Below are 27,560 nucleotides of genomic sequence, written 5' to 3'. Positions count from 1 at the left end.
AAACAAGCGTGGCCGAATTTATTAGGCACGCTTATCGCGCGGAGGCGGAAAAAATATTTGCCTTGGGCCTAATTCGGCCGCAAGCGGGGTGCGGCCAACCTGTTTGAAAAAGGCCGCCCCTCGCACCAACCCCTCAGCTTTCGGGCTTCCTGGAGTATAACTGGGTTGTTTGTTTTTTTAGATATATCGCGTTTCTAAGCAGGACGGCTTCGTTTGCTCAGCACAGGGTGAGATTTGCGTTATGAAGTTACGTCAAGTATTTTTTCCACGCAAATTATTCTATTAAATATCTCTTTCAAATAAAAAAAAAAAAAAAAAATTAGTTGTCAGTTAATTGAAGGAGGTCTATCAGTTTGATCAAATTTAAAAGGAAAAGATAGTATTAAAAATTAGGTAGTTCAAAGACTATTTTATTTTGAATAATATGTGATTATTATTTTGTAATAATCTTAATAATTTCTAGAAAAATTAAGATATTAAAATGATTCAATATTTTCGCAAAGGGAACCAATTGTGTGCGACCATATTATTTGAAACCTTTTTGCGATCACGGCAAGCAATTTTAATTCTTTATCTAGAAGCAAATATTGTCAGTTTGGCAAAATGATCTCAAAATTGGGCAGTTCCAGTACTGGCAGTTTATCCAGGATACCATGAAGTCACCAAATCAGCATTGTTTTTGCACCCTCAATGTCCTTTAAGGATGTAGAAATTAAAACTAATTAGGATAAGATGACATTTTTATGGTTCAAGCAAGATTTTTTCTGAAATAAATTGTTAAAAACAATTGATCAAGTGCAGATAAGATAATTTTTACTGATTTTGCAGCCTACATTTAGCATAAATATACTTTTGGCTAGCCCTGTGCCTAAATTGGCTGTGCAGCCTTTCGCATAATTTACCAAGTTGCCGAAATCAAGTGCGGGAGATAAGCGGGATTCCGCCTCTCCGCAGATTCAAATTAATAGGCAGGTTAATTGGGAGCGCTGGAGCGACGCGTCCAGTCTACCGAGGTGTCTGCATCAGACTCTCGCCTAGTTAGTTTGCAGGTCGCGCGCGTGATAATTACGAAACGGAGAGGCCAACTTTGAACGTGCAGTTTATGCATTACACCGCACGATACACAAAGCAGCCGGCAATCCTCTAAGGCCGTGTTTCGTCTCCAATCTCGCACGTGCGCCAACCTGGTTGTGGAACAGTAATTCATGCAACACGCGCGTATTTGCATTTTGCATGTTGCCGTTTCGTAATTTTCAAAAGGAGAAACTGCAGTCTACTTCATTCATTATAATTAGAAATTCAAGGATATTGGACCTTGAGCTATTATTTTACTTCAAAAGTATAATAAAAAAGTTATCTATGCATTATTTTAAATTTTTGATAAAACTTTAATAAGGAACATTACCATTGAATTGAATTGTATTTCATCACAAATCGACAGATTTGAAATCGTCAGATATATTTCTATTGCATTAATAATTCTAATTAATTTTACTTTTGTGTATAGTTTTATGCAGAAATTTTAATTCTCTCTTTACTTTTTACAATTTATGAATAAGATAAATAGTAAAAACATTTGATGAAATTAAATAGGAATAAAAACTTATAAATTAAAAAAAAGTATACTATAAATTAAAATTAAATAAAATCATAGCTGAAAATGTATAACGATAAAAAAAATATATATATATAAAAAAGGTTGATTTTTATTAAAAATAACATTTCCATACCATCTTAAAAATTATTTTAAATTTTCAAGAATTGTTTTTAATATTTTTCCGCCTTGAGAGCCAAAGTTGGCAATTTTGACCAAAATCGCTATGAAATTATTTGATTAAGCCATCGTTATGTCGCACCTTGGAAAGAGGGCCGAATTTGGTCGTTATAGTCCTTCTTCGTATTTTCGGATTCAAGTCCCACAAGAACGGTGTCAATTTCAAGCTCGCCTGCTCTGCAAGATGAGTTTTTTTCTCATATAGGTGCTAATAAAAGGCGGCGAACCATTTGCGCTCCACTCGGGAAAAAAGGCCTCGGTCGCACGCCTCCAGCACACTAATCCATCTTCAGACGTCGAACCGCGTTCGAACCACCTGTTATCTTCGCACCAGAGGGCAGAAAACAGACGGACCGCGCGCTGTCAATTTTCTGATTCGACGCTTTCATTCCGCTCCGATTTTCGATTTCCACCGACAATGACACCGTTGAAATAATACATGGAAAAAATGGCCCCAGCTGGGTAAGCATAAAACACGTCGGGGCCATAAATTTTTACGGCTCCACTCACAAAACAAACACGGCCAGCAGGATTGGGATTGTTTTGTTGTTTTTTCGCCCAACGCCGAGTGTTCTCCTTTTGTTTCTGCCCTGGGCGGAAATTTTCATTCAAATTTTCACTCCTCTTGTAAAACTGCATTATTTTTTAAAAATAAAGAAAAATAAAATGGATAAAGATTTTAATCATCCCTTTGTATTTTCGTCTGGTAAAACATTAAGCAAATGTTGTCTTTGTTTAATTTTATATTATGACTCTTTCCATTGTTCCTTAAAATTTAATTAATCAATCGTGTTGCATTGTAATCTCGGTAATCTCAATTTAATAATTTTAAGGGTCGTGAATAATAATTATTTATTAAGTTGAAATTAAATTTAAAGGAACTAGATTTTTTATTGTAAAATTTTAACAAACTGCCTCGATATGAATAATGATTAAAACAAGCAATGAATATGTCATTTTCTTGAAATTTATAGCCACATTTTTAAATTATTCATAAAGTTGAATGGAGTTCAACTTTATACGATATAAAATTACATTACATAACAAGTGTGTAAGATTAGTAGGCGGAGAAGGAAAGTATTAAGAACTTCACCAACTTTTCCGCCCCCGCATCAGCATTTCCTCCCTTTTCCTAACTTTCAATTACTTTAAATATATCTCCTCGGGAAACGCAGTCTACTTAAATCTGCCTTCGTTAATGGTGGACTTTGTCCAAAACTTTATCTTTATCTTCGCAATAGCTGCTGTTGACTATAGTAGAGACTTAGCCATTAGAGTAGAACAACAAAGGCGCCTTTCATGTCGCTACTGGTGCACCGCTTTGAAGTGCTTTGCCAAATCGATTCGCTTTCGCTCGCAGCGTGTTTTGAAACATTTGAATAATCCACGAGCAAAACGGATTTTGAGATTGCCTATCCACTTTTGTAGCAAAACAAATTTGATTTGTGCAGCTTACTCTGTGACGCATGGTTTGAAAAATATAAAAACTGCAGCTACAATCGTGAAAAAAAGGAAATATTTTAATTTAAGATATTCGTTAATAAAAATTTTGAATTACATTAAACCTTCAAATAGAAATTTTGGAGATTATAGTAAACTTATAAATTTAATCTTACCAATTTATCAGAATTAATATCTCTTTGTTTGCACCGAATCAGACCAGCAGAATAACATTTAATTCAATTAAAAGAACAATTTATTTTATTAAATTTGCATTTATATTGGATGCAAGTTAAAATTGTATCAATCGGAAGAAACTTCTTCATCTTAACAATAATTCGCCTTTCTCAACGACCCTTCTTCCGACGCACATTTTCTTTTGTCGTCGATTTTCATTACAAATGAAACGTAGGTCAGGTACGCCTCTTAGGAACAAGTGCGTAATTGAAGAAGGCTTTTTAGGCTTTGTTTGTCGCTGGTTCTTTGAGAACGCTCTTGATCCCTTTTTGCCTCTTTGCGAGTCGACGATAATTAAGAGCGTTGCAAAAGCAGCGAGTTGTTTTTTGCTTTGAAAACGCTTCAAAGCCGCAAAAAATCTCCCTCCAGAATTTACGATCTGTTGATAGGGTTGAATGAGAGAAATGGTGTGCCGCGTTAATGTGACGCGCCCATCAGTTATTTTTACCTCGAACTTGACCACGCGCACTCTCACTCGGTGCCTCCGAGGTGCAAAAATAGGCGAGTAAATATTTTGCAAACAACGTCCACGCCTTCCACGGTTCTATTTCAGACGTGCCGAATCAGGTGAATATGTGGATCGAAAAGTGAAATGTGAATTTTCATGCGCTAGAGGAAATTCAATCAATCGGTTGAGGCCATCAGCCAGCCTTGCGTGAGTGCCAAAAAGCGCTCACGTACGTCACCTTGACACCAACGATGAAAATCTTATTCAAATATTTTGCCGTGCCAATTTATTTCAACGTAAGAAACATGTCAAGCAAAATTAAATTATTGACCCCAGATTGCCTATTAATTTTTCTTTTCAAATTCACATGATTAATGATTATTTTTACTATTGATCAGATGAAATTTTTATTGGGTTATTTAAAATTAAATTAAATAACGTTTTTTTTTTTAAAATTTATTCAGCCCTCAAAATTAATTTGAAGCTACCATGAGAAGACCTCATTAAGATCAATTTATAAATTATGGAATCTTTTTTTAGTGGAAAGAAATTAAGAAATGTGTAAAAATTTGATTTGACAAAGTACTGTATAAAAAATTCTGATATGCAAACGTGCGTGTTCTTATTGATATTGGAGAGCTTTCACGTTTTTTTCACTCTGCCGAGTTCCAGAGACCGTATATAAATTATTTTTTGCGCAGAGTGAGCCAACGGGCACAAACTCGTCAAATTAACATGCAGGTGGGTGAAAGGGTTGCTTACATTTGCCCGAGCGGCACATCCACATTTATGAAATGAAAGCCATCTGATGAATATGGATGCTGCCAAGAACAAAATGTCACCGCCTTCCTTGTAATTAATATTTTACGAGACGCTGTCGTCTGCAAAAATGTCTCTTGCCGAATGAGAGACTTTGGGCTTGTTTTTAAGTTTTTCCTCATGACATGACGATTATATGGAGAAACTGTAAAGATAATAATGGAAATATTTAGACTGAATATTAAAAAAAATCAAATGAACTTAAATTTATTTGTTTTGTATGTTATTTATAATGAAAATTAGAAATTATTTGTCCTCTCTATTTTGAGACGCATTTTTAAAAATTTATAATCAAAGTTAAAATTGAGAATTGAGAACAATAAATAACAATCTGGCACATAATTTTAAATTAAATAAACTTTTAATATTTTGCAAAATTTTATTTTATTTATATTTTATTCATTTTTTTATGATTTGGTAATTTGCAAGTGATAAAAAATTATGAGCGATTTACTATATTTTTTTACTTCACCTTTTTTTAGCAATTTTTTAAATATCATATATAATTATCATAATAATAAATAAATGATAAATGTTTGATCAAATTGAATTTGTAAAGTGAAATATTAATATCATGAGACGTTCTTTCATTCTCTCGTTTTGGCAGGTGGAATTAGCAGCAGCTGCTCCTCTCCCTAAATTCGGATCAAAGCACACACTTTGAGACATTTCGTCATTTTCCGCCGCTCTCTTCTGCGCTCCATAATTAAAATCTCTGGCCGAGAATTTAATTTCCGCGTGTTTGCACGTGATGTTCAACAACGTTAAAAGCTGCTAATGTGATACAATTTCTTTCTAGCGAACGGAATTTTCCTTTTACCTCCCCGAAAAACTAAGGAATAGGTTAATTTAACCTGCTGAGAGCAAATCTCACCCACAATCATATTTGACAATGTCTTTTAATTCAATTTTAATTTCGGCTTATTTCAGGCGTAACCTTAACAATCGATCTTGTTGTTTGGAAATTCACCCTCTGAATTACAGAGCGCTGAAATCAATAAAAATTCCGGAAATTCCAAAAAGGCTTGCCACATTTGATGGGGGAATATGACATGTGTTCATACATGAGAAGAATCCGGCTCAATAATCAATAAGCTTTGATATCACCCCAGCAAAATTCATCCAGAGTCAAATTTATCCCAATATTTTCTTGGCATAAAAGAGCAAAAACATTTAAAACAAAAAATATTTTTAACTAAAAAAATGTATTCATAGAAAATATTAATTTTTAACAATTTTAACTTAAAAACAGTAGCAATGCGAGTAATTTTAATCTTCCAGTTCCAGTAATTGAAAATGGAAAAGTTTCCTTAGCGAATTTCATATGAATTCAATTTAATAAAAACAAAGGTTATATTTATGCAACATTATGACGTTAAGAATCAGAAAAATTTCCCTCCTCACTTCCAATTTTCCCATTTCTAATATTTTTACGACCATGAATAGGAATTTTAAGTCTTAAGTAAGTCATTTTTAACCCTACGAAAAATTAAAATTTTATAGACAAAGCTAAATGGCAATCTAAAATTGCAATGTTCTAAGAAAAAGATAATGCAGCTTTTATAATAATCTTAATCGACGTTATCTTGTGAAAGACGAAAAAGCACATTGAATTTTTTTCAACACCACTATGATCAAACCAGTTTTTTAAGACCCCTGAAAATTTTATGCTTAATTTTTTCTTAAAAATTGCAAGTTCCTTAAAACATGTTAACTGAAAGAGCAAAAAGAAGCTGAAAATAATCGCTTCGCCTCTTTTGGTCTCCTAATAAATTCCTGCAAAATAAAACAAACCCTTTCTTAAATTCACCCTACGCTGAATTGACTTTTTTCAGTCCCTTTCTGTATAGCTTGCGAATGAAAATAAACGAGCAAAGTTTGGCGCTGGCGTTACTCACTTGTCGAACTTGGCTTCGGCTTCCTCGGTCATGGCGGGACAATCGGTTTAAAAGTCACAGCAAAGCCTCGGCAAGCGGCCACGTTCACATGATCGGAATGGTCCTTTTGCAACTACTTTGTGAGGGAGGCACGTCTGGGTATGCAACCGGAGCGGCGGCGAACGCCTGCGACCTGCTCTCGCGCCGAACACACACCAACTGGTGGAGCGGCCGAGTCGCGTACGCCCGAGCAGCCGAGCGCCGCCGCCACACGCACGCCCGAACCGCGCGGCGCCGATTAATCTCGAGATCGGCGCTGATAATCGTCCCCCACGATTGCCCTTTGACCCAGTTTGCAGCAGGAAAAATTGCATTTGCACGCACGATTGCATACAAGATTTCATGATAATTTAATATTCCAAGGGCGCAAAAAAATCAATCTTTCCCAATATTAAACTAATAAAATTCAAACTTTGAATGTTAAATAATCAAATTATTTAGGGAATATAAAACTAATCAAACTTAAAAAAAAAGCAAATCAGCCAAAAATACGGCAGATTTTTGGATTGGAAATAGAAACAAGGCATTTTTTTTAATCAATTTGATGAAACCAAATTTTAAAAACGGAATGAAATTAGCATATATATTATAACATTTATAATTTTATTAAATAATTTGAATATTAAAAACATAATTATAATTGAGCTTTTTAAATGCAGTTTATCATTGCAAGAGAATGGCAGTATATATCAGATGTCAATGAATAAAGTTAATAAAAAAAATATTTGTATTAAAGCAGAAAACCATGTATAATAGTGCGAAAATCGGTATTCTGTGTGTTGCTTAAAAAAAAATTAATCAAAACGCATTTTACTTTTATAGTGAAAAGCAAATTAAGTAATTATAATCAAGTTTAAAATAAATATTTAATCCCAAATATTAATTTTGTATTTAACAACTTTATTTTATAATAAAGCTGTTTATGTCTAATCAAAATTGAAAAAAATATTTTAGTACATTTTAGTCTCTCAATTTTTGTTGTTATTTATATTAACATATAATCAAATTTCACACTTTTTCTTACAAGAAATCAGTAAAGACTGACCAGTTAGTACCTACAAAACATTCAACATTGGAGATTTAATAATACTTAAGATAAACATTTTATCAAATTACAAATATAATTTTTAACGCAGAAAATATTTCTTTAAATCTGCACCTAAACCTGATAAAAAGTAGGATTTTATCATTCTTATCTGCAGTGTTAGTCACAATATTGGGCGGAGGAAAATTTGTCAAGCTTATCTTATTTTAAGTGGTGCTGCTCACACACGGGACTTCTTAAGTAAGTGAGGTGGAGTGCACAAAAGCCAACTATCAAACGAGCAACCTACTCGGAAACTGAGTGAGACCGGAACGCCGAAGGCAAATCAGCTAACTAGCAGCACAAACCGTTTTCCTTGCAGACAAAAGGAAAAACTCTCTCTTTCTCGCACTGCCAATAAAGATGACATTCGAACCCATCTCGGAAAAAATTCGTCAAAAACCCCGTGGCATCTGATTTCCATCTTTAATGAAGCTCATGTCTGATTTCTTGCTCTTTTCCCTCCAGAACTGCGCCCCGGAGCGCCTTCTTTGCCAGCAATTTTGATCAATTTTCCGCCGCTATGGTTTCGCCGAAATCAAAAGGGGCCTAACAAGACGCAGGAAAACAAAAAGTTTACCGAGCCAATTGCAGGTGATCAGCAGAGAAATAAAAGCAAAACACTCGAAGTATTCTGACAGTTCACAAATTCACTATTGTAAATTTTTAACAAATAACTACTTTTTATTAAAATTTTCTTATAAAATTAAAAAATTAATTTTTCTTTGCTGTTTTTTAAATAATTTGATAACCTCTACGTTTTTATCCGGTTCTAGGAATGAATTATATAAGTGATGGCAATTGACAATCAATCAAATAGATAATCAATTAATCCAGAACTGTGGTTCAAAGATTCGCGGAATAACATTTTTTTAAAAATAAAAATTGATAAAAAGAAGCTTAGGAGCAAAGGCAAATCGTAATACGTTTCGCAAGGGAATTTGATTATGTAAGAAAATTTATGGGAGAATTTATGATGTAATAATGTATAGAGCAGGCTAAGCAGCGTGCTGTGTGGGCCTGCAAAGAGACGAAGCCAATAGGTTCAAATTTTGATTACTAATTAATACGTTGAAACAATTTTGAATGCATGAAAGAAACTGACAAAGCACCTGCCGCAGTAAGCGTTTCAGGTGTAAAATATAGTGCTGAAGATTACTCTTTTAGAATTAAACGTTTAGAATGCTGTTCAGAAATTTATTGAAATGCTATCGGTGATTCAAATTATTGTTGAGATATCTTTTTTATTTCTAATTTGTTTACTGCATGCTACTTTTTTGACACACGAAAAATTACATAGTTGTTTAAAGGATCGAATTGGTGTCAAGATGTCTCTCATCTTCCCAAGGACTTTTTGGTGGTCTTTGGGGTGGTCTTTGTTGTCGTCAGCTTGGTGGTCGTCTTCGTAGTTGTTGGACGCGTCGTGGTTGTAGTAGGCTGCGTCGTAGTGACGGTGCTAGTGACGGTTTGCCCGGTGGTTGTCCCAGTCAAATCTACTCAAGTTTATTAAATTTAAGCAAAACGCAATCATATTTGAAAAAAATTAAGAACCTTGGCCAATTTTCTTAGACATCCAGCTGAGGTAGGACGTCACTTTGGTGTAGACTGAATACCCTTCAAGACATCCTGCCGAAGCGCTAAATGAAACAATGCCAAACTGCGTCCAAAGGTAGTTGGTGTCCACATCTCTGTATATCAAAGGTCCACCATCGTCACCCTGCGATTAAAATTATTATCTCCCACTACTTAAACTATTTAATCAGCAAACCTGACAAGTGGCACTGTTAATTTGTTTGGTGCAAATGTTCGAAGCAGTAACAGTCGAAGTGCCGTAATAGGATGCACAAGTCTGATAAGAAACTACCCTTAACCGACCGAACTTAAGAACGTTATTGTAAGCAGAGGCTAGTGAATTTTTTATGTTTTTTGTAAGTTAACAAAGTTGCTTTCAAAAGGAATCATACTGTCCAAGGTCCTGCCGAAGCCGCTGACAAGGATCATAAGGTCCGTCATGTTTCTAGCAGCGTCGGCCATGATCGGCAGCCTCACCGGTGAGATGTTGCCTAAAGATTTTCAAATTTCAGTTCTAGTTTCCAAGTGGAGCTAGAATGCAACCAACCAGTGAAAGTCACGGTTGATGGAAGCTTGATAAGGCCAATGTCATTGACCAGGGTTTTGGAATTGTAGAGTTCATGCTTGAAGCTGACCCTCGAGGTGAGCCTCACGTATCCGCTGGAGAGCGGGTTCTGGCTGATGCTGCCCAGAATAACGTCGTGGACGGTTCTAATTATTCAGCTTTTTATTTGATCTACCTACTATGTACGAGTATGTGACAGACCCTATGCAGTGGGCAGCTGTCAAAATCCATTCAGGAAGGATGATGGAGCCACCACAGAACCCAGCGTTGTCTATGTAGAGGAGCGCCTGCCACGGATATTGGCCCAGGACGGCCACGTAGCCGCCCACGATTTGTTTGCTGACACCAGACTGACCAGACGAGGATGATGTGCCCGCATTATTTGCTGTTTTTTTACATAATAAGATTCAATTAACAAAAGATCACCCTTACGTTGGACGATAGGAATGGAGTTATTGTCAATCGGGGGCTGGTTGGGTTCGGCCAGTTGGGTCAACTGGGAGGCGCTGAGCTTGACCTGGGGCAGGGTGAAATACTTTGGTTTGATGTTCAGTTCCTGACGAGCGCCTACTGCCGCCTTTGTATATTTCTTTGTTAGAAAACCTTATAAAAGTATGATTTTCTTCCTCTCACCTGCACGACCAGTGCCAGCAGCACCAACGCAAGTGTAATCTGCATGTATCAGCTTATGCTGTTGATCAGCATCAGTTTGCACGGCTGAATGTATGATGACTTGACCACTCTGCCCATTTATATAGGAAGCAGCGTTTCCTGTGCGCTTTCCAACAATTATTTTAAAAGCAATATTGTGAAATTTGATGCACACTGAAGTTGTGATGCTTTTCCTGAATTGCCACACCATCCATTTTCCGCAACAGGAAAGGGCCATCAAGTGGTGCAATTAATAACCTTGCTCAGTTTTACTTGCCAACGCCATTTTTGTTATTTATGATTTGATAATTCATAGTTTTCTTCATAAAACGTATAAAACACTTTTCTCAAAATTATTATACTAAAATGAAGAAAAAAAAACAATGATTTTTATTTACTTCTCCTGTAAATAAATATAAAGAAAAAATATCAAGCAAAAATTCAGGCCACAAAGTAGCTTTTAACACGAATAAAGAGGTTTTTCAACAAAATAATCAATCATGTGAACCAAAGAGGCACCTAATGTAAATAATTTTTACACATCATTTTTTAAAAAGCTGTGAAAATCGTGTGTTGCCGTCTCTTGCAGGAAGTAACCCACGTCGATGCTTCCTGAGTTTTCACAGCAGTAGCATTTGAAAACCTGCACCAAGGTAATAGCGCAGTTAGGACCTGAATAATAGGGCAAAAGCCTCTTATTGCCTTCGTACTTCATACCATAAGCCCCTGAACCTCTTGAGCGTCTTGCATTGAAACAACTGAAATTTAAGAGCACAAATACATATTTTTCTATAGAGCTGCAAAAATATTCCGATGGCTTCCAGTTAAATATTTAAAAACTTAATAAGAGAAAACCACCATATATAAAATGTGAGCATTTTAATTTAAATATCTTATTTTATTTTTAAATTATTCCACGTTTCTACAAATAATTAAAAGTATATTTTAATTTTTAATCATATTTTTATTATTACATCCAATATTGCGGTTTTGTTCCACTCTGTCAATACCCCTTTTTACTATGAATTATATTTTTGTGAGCATATTCTTCAAATCTTTACATATAAATAGGACCTTAAATCTATGCATGGAAGTAAGTAATAGAAAAACTAAACTTTAGGATTCAATTTTCTTGGACTTTTAATTTTAATTTTATTTGATACAGATTTCAACATATGATTCCTTCTCATTCAAACATTGATCACAATTATACCTCTGAGAAAACAATAAAAAAGTGCGTGTCAAAACTGATTGATGACGAGCAATTAAAAATCAATGCGGGAGAAAAGCATCGTCGTTTGAATTATTAGCAGTCGTTAGCGAATCAACGTTGGCTGTTTTGCTCACCTGCCTCCTCCTGCTCCGGTCTCGTTACAATTATCAAAGGGAGGAAAGCGAGGGCGCCGCGTGACGTCACTGGGACACACACAGGGGGTGCGTGCCGCTGGCTCCCGTCCTTTCTCGGCAAGATCGATACAAAACTCGATGCACCTGCGAGGAGCAGTCTCCTCGCGCGTGAAGAATATAATCCCTTGAGCATATTCTAATATCAAAATGGACAGGGGGGTGCTCGCAATGCCAACTCTTTAGGCCCAACGAGTGAGACGAATGAGAAATCACGCGTGCAGACCGTTTTCATAAAAAAAAAACATGTCAAAGAGCATTTTGAACCTGTCAGAAGTGAAATAAACAAGAAATTAATTTTACTTTAACTACCAAATTGAGACGTGTATGCACTACTCATAACAGAAATTAGAGGAATAAAATACATATATAGTGTAGAATTAAAAAGAAATAATATATATTTTATCACAATTTTTTCTCTAAATATCCTATTATTTTCAGTTCTAAAGTTTCATAATACATATAATTTACGAGGAACAAAAATATTAAACTTCGTTCATGCAAAAATATATAGCGCCTCATTTGTTAAAATTTGTGTTTTCTTCCTATGATTCTTTAAGAGAGAAAAATATTCATAAAGTTTAATAAAACATACAATAAGATAAAAAAAAATAGCTATCAAAAATTTAAAAAAAAATAATGAACTTGAAAATTGTACAAATTTGTACTAAGTCTTTCATACATAATTAAATCATTATAAATTCTGCATATTAGAAATTATAATTTCGATTTTCAGTGAAATCGCCAACCAACTGCTTGAATATCCAAAATCAGCTCATTGTAGTTTGGTTCAAATGAACGTTTTGTACAATTTTGCTCATTTCATTTGGAAAACACAGAAAATAATTAATAATAGTAATTGGCAAATTACATGCAACAACATGTAGCACTCTGCAAGGATTGCTGGAACTAAATAACTAGTGGCAAAGTGCGTTTCATCAGAGAGTGTCAGAGAAGCGTCGCACGGCCCATTTGTAACCAAGAGTGAAGTGTCACATTTGTTGCGAATAATTCGACGGCCTTGGAGACATACCCGCAAAAGCAGTGCCGCCCCCGTAAAGCCGTCCGTCACAACGTCGTTAAGTTATTATTACACATAATTCTCGGTTGATACACATTATTTCTGGCCGCAATTTATCGGGCGAGGCCGTCGCATGTAATGCGAATTATTTGGCCAAGAGTTTCGCACGACGTCGGAATACATTTATTAGCCGAGAGGACTAGTTGTGCATGCCGGCCGAGTTTGCGGGCAAAATTCCAGCTTGTCCCATCTCGGTCCATATTATTTCTTGCGCCCAAGTGACGTCAAAGCAGCCGCGTTAAATATATGTACAGCATATAAAACGCGGCAAATGCAGGCAATCACACGAGCACGCTTTTAGATACACGGCCCATCAAACCGCTCTAATTGATGAGCAATTATTATCGTTGTGGCTTTTGGTGGCACCAGTGGCGAATTTCATTTCAACCTTATCTGAAAGTGGCTGCACATTTATGAGCTCTCTGATTTTGCGTTTTAACGGCCAAAATAGATTGAAACTCTAAAACAAACAAACAGATTTTAATTGAAAAGGTTAAACATTCAATTTCATTCCGATAATTTCTCCCTTTTAGTAAACGAAATGAAACAAATCATTGCGTAAATATCAAGGAATTTTTAACATTATTGAACTTTGGTTTTACTTCATAAATTCCACTAAAAAAAATGCAATTAGATCAGGCAGAAATATTTGAAAAATTGAATTTTTGTAAAAACAACAATTTTTCAACTAGGACATTGCCCGTTTTCTTAATTTCATCACGTCTCCTTAAATCATGTTTAATCCATGCTGAAAATCTCCACTTCTTTTTATTATTAATTTCTATTGCATTTTGAATTAAACCTTGTCCTACATCAAACCATTATTTTCCGATGTAATGAGGTCTGCAATTCGAAATAATATTCTCATTTGAAATTCTCATAATACGGTTTCTCAAGCGTCATTCTGATGTTCAAAACAAACAATCAACAAGGTAGCTGGAAACGCTGGAGGTTTGATTATGTTGCACTAAATTAACTCGGTCGAGCTGGCAACTGGGAGGGAAAACACAATAAATTGAATTTTCTGACGTCAATGCGACGCGTCAAGCACAATTGCAGCTCCCTGGTCATTGAATAACGGGCGGGCCTGTGATTCAACGACCCTCCCTCGATGTAATAATGAACAAAACTGACGAGCAACGGAAACTCTCATTTTTTAGCACTTTCATATTTTGCCCTTCCGCTTTGCTAAAAAAATCCGGGTGACGGAAAAAATTGAAATTGTTGTGCTCTGCTGGAAATGAAATTCAGCCTGGGCTGTTTTTCATTAAAGTCGCCTCGATCGGTCTTGTCAACTGGTATTTGCGGTCTCGCCGCGTCGCCCACCTATAAATAATGTTATCCGCCGCAGTTAAATCTGCCATCAAACCACAGTAACGCGGCCTCTTTGTCTCTTTCTGTCATCCATTGAATATATTTTGTTATTTTGCATTTGAATAATATGACTCATATTATACTCGTAAGTCAAGGCAATAATTTTACAAACGTGCTGCCCTTGGCACTGCAAATTTATGAAGGATTTATTTTTGGCAAATGGGTTCATAAAAAAAATATTGAACATAAAGTTTTATAAAAAAGTTATAAAAATTAACCTATTTATCATACATTGGCAGAGCGCGAGCGCATTGATCGCTGAGCGCAGCGCTCAGTTGCGCTCATTTTGCGCACAAACCAAAAGTAAAAATTCCAAAATTTGATCAAAAAATTGTTACAAAAAAATAGTGTTTTCATACCAAAAAACTGACCCCAATTTTGGAAATAGAAGTTCAACTTTATATTTTCAATTGCTGATGGGGTTTTTTGTAAAAAAATTGTCTCGTAAGTCGCACTTTTTCTGAAGGGAAAAATATTTTTGAGCGCAAAGCGTGAGCGCACCTTTCAAGCTTGATGGCGAGCGCAAAATCGTTGAGCGCCATGTATGCTATTTAATATTTATTTGCTGGATGTGCTTTTTAATTTATTGTTTAATTAAGTATTGTAAATAGCACTTAAATAAAAAAGGGATTAAACATTTATTGTTGAACACAAAAATTTAAAATGAGTTATTAAAAATACCTCTTCATTTATAACTCTTTTTTTGTGAAATCTGCGAGTATTGACTAATTACAAATTAATTAATATTTACAAAAATATTGCCAAACATCATAATTTCATCACTCTATAATTTTTGCAGTAAAAAAGAAAATACACAATTTCTAATAAAAAAAACTCCTAAAAATGAAATTGATCAATTATATGATAATCCTTCTTCACTTTTGATTGATTTGAATTAAAAAACTGCACATAAACCTTTACTATTGTAGTACTGTTTAGTACTAGTAATAATAAATTTTCATTTGATCCACTCAACAAAACTTCCAGTGCACAATAAAAGCGGTAATCGACCTTCAGCTGGAATTCACTGCAACCGAGTCAGTCTTGATTCGGAGAAATAGCCATTATCGCGAGGGTTGCCAACTTTGCTAAACACTGCCCTTTAGTTATGCAACCGGTTCTGGGAAAAGCTCTCAGTGGTTTCCAGGTAGAGAGCGAGAATTTACAGCCACCCCCGTCCCGTTGGCAAAAGCATTGTTTGTGTCGACGCGGCGAAAGCTTTTCCACAACTCGCATCAAAGACTTTTCCGCCACAAACGTCAGCGAAATTTCAGATTCGCTGAGGGAATTAGTAGTTTTCTTTTTTTGCTCACAGTTTTTGAAAGGCTGAGTTTGAGAGTTTTACTGCAAAACTTGGTGTGGAAATCGAAGGTGCGCTGGAGGCCATTGAAAAGTCTGTCGCGGAGTGACAAGGCGACAAAGCGCGGTCGGTTGACCTTTTCGTAGCGTGTGTGTAATGCAAAGTGTGGGTGAGTCGGTTGCATAAGTTTAAGCCATGCATCGTTTGTTGATTCTTAAGTTAAATTAAACCAAAAAAATGTTTTAAATTGTTAATTAATTTTTAAATATAAGGTTAACCATTAATAATTAAGAAAAACTTTTTAAAATAATCAAGTGTTTAAAAATTAATGAAGTCTTCCGAGTAAAGTAAATTAATGAATATGGGCATTTATAAAAGTGGATCCAATTCAATCATTATTTTACAAATTCATAAAAACTCCTTTTTAAACGGTTTATACTTTTTAAATAGGGTTTTAAGAATTTAATAATTATTCAATTTTGGTTGACCTTTCCGCAAGTATTTTTCGCAAGAAATGAATTTTCATTAATATTTTAATAATAATTACAAGTAAATAATTTATTTCTGCTTCAAATATGTTAATTATTTATGGATGTTTTAGCAAAGTGTTTGAACGATACATGGATTCCATACAAGTCGGTTCGTTTGTTTGTTCTTCTCTCGGCCGAGGGTACCTGTTGGAAGGCGACGAATAAATATATTGGCACGAGAACAAACAATGGGCCATTCATTGGCCTGCTTGCGATTTACGACGCCGCGTTTCGCACGTGAAAAGAGAGAGAGGTGCTGGAACGAAAAAGCCCCATAAAAGATTTGCTACTCGGCCCAAATGAGCCATTGTTGGAAACGCTGAATCAAGTGAAATGCTCCGATTGCGTTTCGTTTTCCGGGAAAATGGGAAATGGGCCAAGGCTAAGGTCTTCTAATAAAGTTTAGGGTAGTAGTTGATGACTTCGGAATGGCTTGTGCTCTCTGCATTTTGTTAAATGGATGTGTTTTTGTTTCACTTTCAGTAGAATAAGCAGCTGTATGTTTCTGTGTTCAGGGATTAATAAATACCACACCCAAAACGGTAATAATTCTAATTAAAGTCATAGAGATGAAATAAATAAAATAATTTTTATTTGCAATTTTTGTTTTTTTTTTTTTAAGAAACTTCTTTTAGTTTCAAATGAATGTTTATTGGGTTCAAATGAGGGCAACTATGCCCCATACATGAACTCATCCAAATAATGACAAAGAAACGAAAATCTTTTATGCTCAAAACATCCTAAAACAATCTGCTTGCTTCAAATATATTGGTACTAGTTATCTCAATGAATGCAGCTTTGAAAATTGAGATCAGCATAAATGTTTTTGTCAATTTAATTGAATAGTATATGAACCCCATGAACCCTTCAATAACTTCTCATTTAATGTAGCAATGGTGAATTAATTCAAATTAAATGACTAAAATATGCAATTTAGAAATAACGCTGCTTTTGGAACAATAATATTATTAAATAGGCTTTATAGTTCAATTAAAAATTTCAACATATAGTTTAAATAATTAAAATTTAATAATTCTCAGACCCAGCAGACAGCAGATACCATATGCAAATTTTACTGTGGAAATTACTGTCACGTATATAGTCACAATGCTGATTAAATTTATTTTTTAAAGTATCAAAATTTAATATAGAATTAAATAATATTTTCAAAGCAATGTTAATTAAATTTAAAAAATTAAACACAGAAATGAAATAAAATTATTTTAATGAATAAATAAATATTATTTATTTAATAATGTAATTTATATAATATAATTTAAAATAATATTTATTTTAATTCTTGTTATAAAATTGTGAAGTGCTTACAATGAAAATGAAGATTCGGGCTTTTCCTCGTTGCAAAAAATTGTTTTTATTCAAAAACAAACGGCTCTACCAGTTTCGGTCACGGTCTGCGACCCTATTTCATGAGCAAGAAAAATATGGTCGCAGACCGTGACCGAAACTGGTAGAGCCGTTTGTTTTTGAATAAAAACAATTTTTTGCAACGAGGAAAAGCCCGAATCTTCATTTCCATGCTTATAATGAGATAAATTTAGTCTTGCTTTCTTTATATATTTTATCTAATTTAGTTTAAATAATCATTCAAACAAGGTAATTGCTATTGGTAATTTTAGAGATGACACGTTGCAAAGAATCTTCAATGTCAAAATTTATTATTTGCATGAATGAGCGTTAACTTGTTACATTTGCATAATTTGATGTACAATAAAAAAATTAATCGCTCAATTTTTATGACGGTTTTATTAAAAAATAAAGCACTTGGTTTCTCTTGCTGGAACTCAACAAAGTGCAAAACGCGCAAAACCATGAAGGTCGTTACAGATGAAAACATCGGCTTGCACTTGAAAGTCGTGCATCTGTGGCCTGTATCAGTTGTGTGCATTAGCACTAATGCAAAATTATTTGCAGAGAACCTGCACAATTGATGCACTTTCGCAATCGTGTTTATTCCGGGCATGTCCAATGATTGAGACAAAATCACGTGCGTACTGAAATTGTGCAGACGCGCGGCGGATGCTGCTGTGAGAAGAATTGCGATAACGCTCGTTTGCGGGCAAGGACGTCACAGCCTTGAAAGTATGCTTTTTGCTGCACGCCGACGTTGTGCGTGGTTGCATAGCAACTCGTGGCCAGGGGCTACTGCAGAATTATAATCGAGAATTGTTACGCTGCTGCTACATCAACTCTTTCATCCATTGTGTAGCAAAAAGTAGTGTGTAATGCTGTACGTGCGGTACACAACTTTTTTCCATTGCTTTTGTTCGCGCATGGCATTGCCTTTTGATCAAATCTATTTTACATCAAACAGGCTAACAAGTATTTTTAAAAGTTAAACTACTTTTTTAATAAAATTTTTTATGATTTTCAAAATTTTTTTAGCTTGTTTAAATATAACATAAATTTCCTTATTTTAAAATCAAAAAGAGATTTTAAGAGGTTCTTACATGGTTTTACTGACACTGGGCGAGAAAAAAACTAGACTTTAAAGAATGGAATAATACAAAAATTTTGACTTTCAACTAGGAAATTAATTTTTAAAAATTACCTAACTGTATCTCAATAAAAAAAATCAAAAACTCAATTAAAACCATGATAATTAAGGCAAGCAGAGCAATATAACTGGCTCATTTCCAGGGTTCGTCATTCTTTAAAGCCAAAGTTTTCTCGCAGAGTTCTAGTGAAACCATAATCAAAACCTTTAACAAATTAAAACCTGAAACTGCTTTACACTTAACAAAACAAACAAAAGACTTTCTCTACAATAATTAGAACACACGCATACTTACAAAAATTTGGAGAATCATAAAGAGTTGTTCAAAAAACGTAAAGAAAAATGAAGGTAAAGTAGGTGTGTTTCCAAGATGAAATTTTCAGTTGGGGCTTAAATAGAACTTGGAACTAGATTACTGGTTTTGGTTTTGATTATAAAAAATTGGAGTACACTGGGAGAGCCATAGCTCCGAAAGTACAACTTCCAGAGCGGCCAAAAGACCAATTCAAAATTTCCAGACAACACTATGGGCTTTCCCTATCATAAGACGTAGACAACCGTCCAGTTTTAAATTTAACAAAAGAATTTGTATTGAATAAAAAAATATAAATAAATAAAGATTAGTCTTTGAGAGTTGATAATTTAGTACGAAAATTCCCACGATTCCCATATTTTAAAGCAAAATATTTTTTAAAAAGTATTTTTTAATCCTAGCCAGTTTTTCCTATTATGTAGTAGTGAAATAAAGTTTAAGATGGCACTTTAATTTAACTCAGCTTTTTTACTTTTTTGCATCATCTTTCCGTAATTTGGAATTTCCTTCCATAAAGAAATGCTTCTGAAATTTATGTCATGTCATGAATTTTTGCCGCAACCTAATTTGCATTAGCCGCCACTGGAATACTAAAAAAATCCACCGCTCTGTTTTCAGCCGACATCTTTGAAGACGTGGAGAAGAAAGTTCACGGCACCGGTGTCAAAGTTTGGTGTGTCGGCGGCGGCCGCATTCTGCACACGTCGCAGCAGAAAAAACTCCAAGTTTTCGGCTACTCGCAGGTGAGAAAAACATTCTTCTAATTATTCTCTCAAAAAATTCAGTCACGTCTTTGCGGCAACCGTGAAAGTGTCAAAAAGGAATAAAAACGTATAAAAATTCAGAGAAACAACAAAGTGAAAGAGCTTGAGTGGGATTTGAGAAGGCACTGGAGTGAAAGGAAATTTTATGGGTTGAATTCTTGATACGTTTTTGCGATCGACTCCCTTGACGCGTGATAAATGGGAAAATATCGCGCCGCACCAAATTGGATTTCACGAACGCTCCGTTTCCGATAAGGAAAAATTTTGCAAGCATTCACAAAAGTATACCATATATTTATTGATTTGAACAGCCGCAGCGATGTAAGACGCAAATGAGACGCAGGTGCGCAAGACCGGCTGCGGCGACGCAACGTTTTGTTTTCCCAAGAGCACCCAACATTCCAATCAGGCAAAGTGAGAAACAATGTATTGCAAAATAAATCACGAGATCAACTCGCGGAATGTTTTTACCACTGATTGGCTCCGTTTTTCTTTTTCTTCGGAGCGGAAGTGTTTGTGCCGCGAGAGACTTTGTTTCGCGCAATTCCTCCTCTGTGGGGAGAGAATGATTGAGTGTAATTTATTGCCTGGAACGCGAAAATCACTCTCAAATTTTTATGCTCCCTTTATTTGCAATTGTAATTTTTCCATTCTCATTAGAATAACAAAATATATGTTTTTATCTGATTGTGAAATGACAAACAAATTTCAATTTAACAACAAAAAAGGTGTTAAGGTTATACCTAATTGCAACAGATTGTGCTACTTCTTTGTCCGTTTGGATCAAATTCATAAAGTTATTTTGTCAAATAAAAGTTGAAATTATGTAATCCACTTTTTATGATCTGGAGGTGACATTTCAAAAAAATTGTCTACACATTGAACTTGTTTAAAATTTTAATGAAACCAATATTCTCATTATATTATATTTACAAAGTAAATTAAATTACTTCTCAATAAATTAACATTTCAAAGAAATTCAAATTGTTTCCAGGGTTATGGAAAAGCTGACCACTCCATCAGCGTTGATCTTTTGAAGAAAGTTTACCCTGACTACGAAATCACCTGGAGTGATGACGGATATTAAATTATTCAGTGACAACAATTTTTCATGTTCACTGTAAAAAAGAAGATTTTTTTAATAAATTATTTGCCAGATTATTAAAATCAACCTCCAAGATTGCGTGTATTTTCATTTGACAGGAGCTTGCGCTATTTATGTGCAGAAGAGCTTGGCGAGGATGGAATTTCCCATCAATATTCACTTTTGGGGTCTTACGCTGGAGGGAGAATGTCAGCACATCTCAAGAGAGTGAGGCGTCTGCGGAATTTGCATAACCTCATTATGTAAATTATGAATGAGAATGCGTTCGCTCAGTGACGTCTCTTTTTCGAGTGTCCTCAAAGTAGACGCGCGCCGTTGTTATTGGAGATGGTGGAGCCGAGGAATCGTATTAGTGGAACATCCGACCTTTATTGCTTAACGCGTTTATCCAATGATAAAAAATAGTGCCTTTCGCAGCCAACTTTTTATCGCTGAGTCTGCATAATTGGGACGGGATTAAATGGCACGCGTATTTTTAGTCAATAAACTCTAATTTCTAAAATAAATTGAATTTAGATCAGATTAATAATCATGACTTTATATCAATAAAAAATAGTTATATATTATTAGTAATTTAATATTTACTTATTTGGCTAAAACGATTTTATGTTAACTTTCTCTTTTAATTTTTGCGTAGCTGGATTTGAGTGTTTAATTAGTTCATTCATTAATTCATTAACCTTTTAAGTTATTACTTCATGTATACAAAATGTATATATTAAGAGGGAATATATCTTTTTTGAAAGTAATACTCTACAATTTATTTCTCAAATTTTAATTTTTTGCTTTTTCCTATTTTTCATATTCATTCCGAAATTTCAAAGCTGCCCTGGGTCGACTTAAATTTGTGGGATTAGTTCTTTAATTTTAAATTTACAGCTCCTGCAGTGATTAATTCTCCAATTCATTAAAATTAAAATGCGGTTATTTTCTGGTCAACCGACCAGGCAACTTTGAATGTGTAGAGAGGATGTGAGCAAATATATGCACGACGCGTCTGTATCAAAGACCCGTCTTGCTGTTTGTGGCGGGTGACCCTTGATTGTGATGCTCGAGGTCAGTGATCAGCAGTCATGGGTCCGTCAAAGAAGCTCTCTGTCTGTGTGCTGCTCGTGGCCCTTCTCGTTTCAATTTCAGCTGAGCAGCAGGAAATCACCTGCAGGGACGAGCAAGGCAATCCTGTCGATTGGTAATTAAAAACTCCCTTTCATTGCCTTTGATGGCAACCAAATCAAACATAATTAAATTGGATTTAACAAACATTATATGAAAGGAAAAGCTTTTGACTAGCTCAACTAAACAGCTAAAAACTTTTTTCGTCCAATCACATCAATCAGATGAGTTTCCTATCATTTTTTTGTTCTAATTTCCAATACCTATTAATTATACATGATTATTGATTATCAGGTGCCAAGGAAAGTTTTAAATTACTTTATTTTAAATACCTTATAAATATTCTGCAAAATTAAAATTAATTATTTAATCATTGAATTTCAGTAATAACTAAAATAAAAAAATTGAAAAATACGGCTTAAATTTGATTTAAATTTTTTACAGACGAAACTTTTCAGTTATTTAATTCTAAATTGAAATTATGAAGAGTATTTAACTTAATTATATTATACTTCAATGTCGAATATTTTGTATTAAATTTTAAGCTATTTGTTACAACATTTATTAACAATTTTTCCTTAATTCACTTAAAATTCAGGTTTGTCCTGTACAAATTACCACGGCTGCACCAAAGTCCCCTTGCTGAGGTTAAACTAGGCCTCGCCTACGTCTTTTTCACGTCCTCGAGCCCTCGCACCGGCTGGACTTTGGGCTCTTTTACCGTAAACGACACTCGCTCCCCGCCTGGACAAACGCTGCGTCCGTTGTACGCACCTGGAAATGCAGACCTGCTCTCCGTTCTGTACAACGACCAACCCCCGGATGTGCCCGTTTCTTTCACGCACGGCCACACCAAGGGGGTGGTTTTCGCCGGTCAAGGTCAAGGCGTCTGGCTGGTGCACAGCGTGCCCCATTTTCCGCCCAACCCAAAAACATCAGGGTACGGCTACCCTGCCACCGGGGAACACTACGGCCAGTCCATGCTGTGCGTCACCCTGCCAACAGGACAAATGGATCCAGTCGGTAATTTGTAATGATTATTTATATTGACTAATTGTTATTATATCAATGAAAGAAACTGTAACAGAAAAAGTGATCTACTTATTATTCTTCTTGTGAATATAGTAAAACGTTTTGTGTCCGCTTGGTTTAAATATAAAAAAGTTGATCAAAAAATTCAATGATTAAAATAAATTATAATTGTGCATTCTATAAAGAATTAAAAAAAATTTATTATTGTTAAGAAGCAAAAATTAAAAAATTAAAATAAATCAATATTAAATATAAATTTCAAATTAAATTCATTTGAGAAATAATTTGATTTTATAATTATTTTAAACAAATAAATACTTTTAAAAGAATCTTAAGAATAGAATGGATTTTTTTTAAATTGATGGATCCTTCACATTAACAAATAAAATAAAAATTAAAAAGATTTAAAAATTAACTATCTCTAAAACAAAAATAAACAATTAAAATAGCCTCCATCACAAACTAATCTTCGGATTTAAAATAACTTTTAACCAACTTGAAATTTAATTACTTTTCCCACCAAGGAACGCAGTTGACCTACAATCATCCGTTCGTCTACGCTAGTACGTTACCGCAAAATTTGGTGTCAGCGATGCCTGAGCTGGCGAACGCAGCCCGCGGGGCGCACACGAGCCGCCCTCCCTACTTTCGCAAAGTTGACATCAAGTCGGTGCGCGGCCAAAAGTTCACGAGCTTCGCCAAAACCAGCGATTTTCGCAAGGGTCCGCCGCGCCCAAAGTTGCCGCCAGCAAGTTAATTAATGCACTGTTTTGGCTGCAGATCTGTACGCGGACTGGGTGTCCGCCGAGTTGCAGGCCAGTTTGATGGTGGAGTCGTGGCCCAACGGCCCCGGCAGGCTTCCACCCTCGTGCAATATGAACTTCAAGTAAATTTATTTCATAACTCTATTTATAGAAAATATATAGACATAAAGTATTCTTACAAAGTGTTAACAAAAGTTATCGCATCAAAATTGATCCAATTTTGTGCTTCGATTTAGCTTTGTAACAAGATTTAAAATGAAAATACTATTTATAAATTTTATAATAAACAAATAGTAAAAAATTTACGGAAGAAATAAATTTTAAATATAAAAGAAGAGCGAAACAACTCCAATTTTTATAATATATGCTAATTATTAATTTTATTTTAATTTGCAAGTCACATGAAAATAAGCTTATAAAAAATCTAAAAAATATTTACCATTATATTGCTTATATTACAAATAAATAGCTTATTTTTCTTCAAAAAATCTATTCTTATTATTATCTATTCTTACTTGTGATTTAATTTCCTGGAGCTTGTGTTAATGTGTTTGCTCATGTGAAATGTTGAATTGATTCATTGCAGGGTCGTTGATGTTTTGGGCCTCAACATTCGCGTCGACGGCGAGAGCGTGGCCGAATTCAAAGACCAGGAGGACCACTCCAAATGGGCCATTCAGTACCCAGGCACCACCTCGTGGACTTGCGTAGGCGACATTAACAGAATGGTGAGAGCAAAATGCGAGAGAGAAAAGTAAAAATAGTGAACACAATCATTTGTATAGGAGAGTCAGAAGGAACGTGCCGGAGGAACTGTCTGCTTGAATTTGATGAAAGTCTGGAGTGCTTTTAAAGAGGCAGTGGTGAGCACGGAAAAGTGTGGGGCCGCGGCCTAAGCAGCTTTAACTCGGCTTAAACCTCAAATGCAACAAATAATAAATTAAAAAGTAAGAGTTTCTTAAAGTATGTAGTATAAAAAACATCATTTTATACCATTTAACGGGTCTTATTGGTAATGTTTACAATAGTTATCCGCGCAATTCTTGTTGATTTATGAAGTTCCAAATAGTGATTAAAACAAAACATGAATTAAACAATGCAAATAATTTAAAAAAAAAAATTAGCCTTTTTTGTCAAAATCTAACTTGAACCTACAATAAATTGTAATTTAAATTTAATTGCACAGATTTTACTTGATTCTAATATTTTTAATTTTATTTTAATATTGAATCATCGTCAGCGTAAGGAGGTCTGAGGAGCTAGAAAAGGTTTTCTTAAAATAAGGCAATAAGGATAAGGACTAAGAAGGGCCTGGGAATATTAAGATTTGTTTCAGCATTTATTATCAAAATACCAAATTTTTTTGGCACTGATACAAATAATAAAATGAATAAATCATGTATGTTTGTAGAGTGAAGAAATTGCCGCAGTGATTTTGATATTAAAGAACATCTTTAATCTGTATTACTTGAATTCTGATTTTAATTAAGGTCAGGATTTATAAATATCCAGTGATTTAATTTCTGAACAATAATGTAGATATTTATTTTCCAAGGCCAAAATTTCATGGTGAAAGATTGCGTTTTTCTTGTGTGGGAAAACTGCAGAAAATCTAATTTACAGCAGCTGAAAAAAAGGGAGACGTCGTCATAATAAATTAAATAAAAGTTACACATTCCTCCTTCGTCGCTGCTGCAGGCATGTGTGTGCACTGCACGTATATTTGCAGAGATTTTTCCGCGCAACTTGCCACGTTTGCGAAAAGCAGCAGCGCCGCAAGGTTAAAAAGAACTTACGGCTCTGCCAGAGTCTTTCTGACAAACGAATTTTTTGTTCTGGCTGTTATTTTTTTCCCCACTCCTAATTAACAAAGCGTCATTTTCGCACAAAGGGGAGTTATTGCGACACGGGCCGTGTGAAATATCATTATTGCAGCGGGGGCAGCTTTGATGATCTGAATGTGGAAAGCGAGCCTCCTCATTATATTCGTCGGCTGCTGGGCGAGTGCTGCCTTTGTGCCGCATAATGCGTCTACTGTGTGAGCCGGCATGCGATATCAGCATTTGAGAGCAGCAAACACACACGACGAATCAACAAAAAAGCGAATAGAGCCTCGCGTGGAACTCTCGGGACGCTCCAATCATGCGCGTATATTTATTTACTGCTGCTTTCAGAGCGACGAAATAAACTCGGGCTCTCCGCAGATGTCAGCTACGATTTAGATCAAACATGCTCTGCTAAACTTCAAAACCCAATTCGTAGCATCAATACACATATCTTTTAAATGCTAAAAGCATTAGGCAACGAATTAAATTTTTAGGTTGTAATAAAATTTATTTTTTTTCCTTGCATGGAGATATTTTATACATTTGTCGTCCTGGGATAGCATTGCTTTGTACTTGATTTTCTCCAAAGAGAAAAATGTCATTGGTTACTTAAATAAATTAAAGAATAAATAAGTAAACCTTTTAAACATAATTTATCGATTCGCTAACAATTAATCCAATTTTTAACATTTTTTAAATTCAACCTTGTCAGTTTATCACTTCCGATTTTGAGTCTTTATTCATTTGATAAAATGCAGTTCAATAAAAAGACTACTTTTAAATTAAGAATGGTTGAAATCCTTCAAACTAAATAATTGTATTTTATGAACAAATTCAGCCTTTAACTAGTTTGATTTTATCCACCTTTCATCACTTTTTTTCTGTAAACAATTTACAGTAATTATGCCATTTTAGGGGTTTTGGCATAAATTGACCAACTGACTGCTTTAAACCTGAGTTGGCCCTGCAAACCAGTTGCATATCTCTCACGTGGTTTCTTTTTCAGGATTAATCGCAAACTCTCGTCATATTAAAACTAATTGACATCAATCATACAACCGAAACTCCCTTTAGCGCAACTCTATGTATGAAATATGAATAATATGATGTATCGCTTGGAATTCAACTAAAATTTCAGAGCATAAACAGTTGACAGAGCATCGAAACGTGAAACGTACATTTCAGTCAAGCATTTTTTTTTCAAGCAGGGAAGCTCCCAAACCCACTAATTAGTTCGAAAATAGCAAAGCCTTTCGTATTATTGTTATCATTCGTCATGTTCCTGATGAAGCGTCTCTCATAATACCCAATATCAAATTCCTGTTCCGAGAACGAAATGACTATCCTCTGCTGCGGAAAAGGAAACCGCCTCCGCATCATCATTTCCAGAACTGCAGAGCTCTCCAAACCAGAGAAACCCGTCCCCCGTCTTATTATTGTCTAGCGGAATCCTGTGCATCGCCAAATCTTTTATTTATTTATTAACTATTTTCATTTATTTTTCTTGGGCCATTGCTCCGTACCCTCAAAGAAAGACCTAATTATTTATCTTCATTAATATATTTTTGCATTTGCGTCAAAAATTTTTGTGGCAGTGCCGTTTGGTTTGTCAATAGAAAGTGCAGTCATGAAGAATAAATAATTGCTCATTACTTAGGCATTTTTCTTCGACTGATTGAAATGAAGAGGTGGTTTTTTCCTCTTGCCCCAGCTGACGTTTGGGTTCAGCAACGCAATGTGTAATTGCCGGCTGCAAATTACATTTCAGGGCCCACGGCTGTCGGATGAGCCGCACGCAGCCTTGAAAAGTAATTGTATCACGCAATTATCAGCATTAGCATTCTGCGGGGCTCTCCGCGGCGAGCGACCCGCCAGCCTCAGTCAGTTAGAATGTATAATTGCTGCGCGCCGC

At 35.1% G+C, this 27,560-nt stretch overlaps 4 protein-coding genes across 4 annotated transcripts in view; 2 read left to right on the top strand and 2 right to left on the bottom strand.

Annotated features, from left to right (window-relative positions):
* Nucleotides 1–6,799, bottom strand: part of LOC132201020 (arrestin homolog) — a 45,600-nt gene extending 38,801 nt beyond the window's left edge. Inside the window, exon 1 of the mRNA XM_059626880.1 lies at nt 6,617–6,799. Within this exon, the coding sequence (XP_059482863.1) occupies nt 6,617–6,648 (32 nt within the window). The 5' untranslated portion in view covers nt 6,649–6,799. The remainder of the gene's footprint in view (nt 1–6,616) is intronic.
* LOC132201022 (14 kDa phosphohistidine phosphatase-like) overlaps nt 1–20,988 on the top strand; it is a 60,574-nt gene extending 39,586 nt beyond the window's left edge. The window contains exons 3-4 of the mRNA XM_059626883.1: nt 19,663–19,787; nt 20,803–20,988. Coding sequence (XP_059482866.1) covers nt 19,663–19,787; nt 20,803–20,895 — 218 coding nt within the window. The 3' untranslated portion in view covers nt 20,896–20,988. The remainder of the gene's footprint in view (nt 1–19,662; nt 19,788–20,802) is intronic.
* Nucleotides 8,936–10,615, bottom strand: LOC132201021 (brachyurin-like). The gene is made up of 8 exons (XM_059626882.1): nt 10,510–10,615; nt 10,309–10,453; nt 10,078–10,261; nt 9,859–10,022; nt 9,704–9,802; nt 9,508–9,644; nt 9,291–9,456; nt 8,936–9,232 (listed from the first exon to the last, which is right to left on the bottom strand). Exons 1-8 carry the CDS (start codon nt 10,552–10,554, stop codon nt 9,075–9,077), a joined length of 1,098 nt encoding a protein of 365 aa, XP_059482865.1. The 5' UTR covers nt 10,555–10,615; the 3' UTR covers nt 8,936–9,074.
* A 956-nt stretch (nt 20,989–21,944) lies between the features above and the next one.
* On the top strand, nt 21,945–24,989 carry LOC132200386 (deoxyribonuclease-2-alpha). The gene is made up of 6 exons (XM_059625815.1): nt 21,945–22,102; nt 22,625–23,049; nt 23,583–23,780; nt 23,839–23,944; nt 24,409–24,550; nt 24,608–24,989. The coding sequence occupies exons 1-6, from the start codon at nt 21,987–21,989 to the stop codon at nt 24,716–24,718; spliced, it is 1,098 nt and encodes a 365-aa protein (XP_059481798.1). The 5' UTR covers nt 21,945–21,986; the 3' UTR covers nt 24,719–24,989.
* Nucleotides 24,990–27,560: the final 2,571 nt, after the last annotated feature.

Source organism: Neocloeon triangulifer, unplaced genomic scaffold (genome assembly GCF_031216515.1).
Source record: "Neocloeon triangulifer isolate White Clay Creek 2 clone unplaced genomic scaffold, ASM3121651v1 ptg000014l, whole genome shotgun sequence".
Classification (NCBI taxonomy): domain Eukaryota; kingdom Metazoa; phylum Arthropoda; class Insecta; order Ephemeroptera; family Baetidae; genus Neocloeon; species Neocloeon triangulifer.
This window is presented reverse-complemented; position numbering and strand designations above follow the sequence as displayed.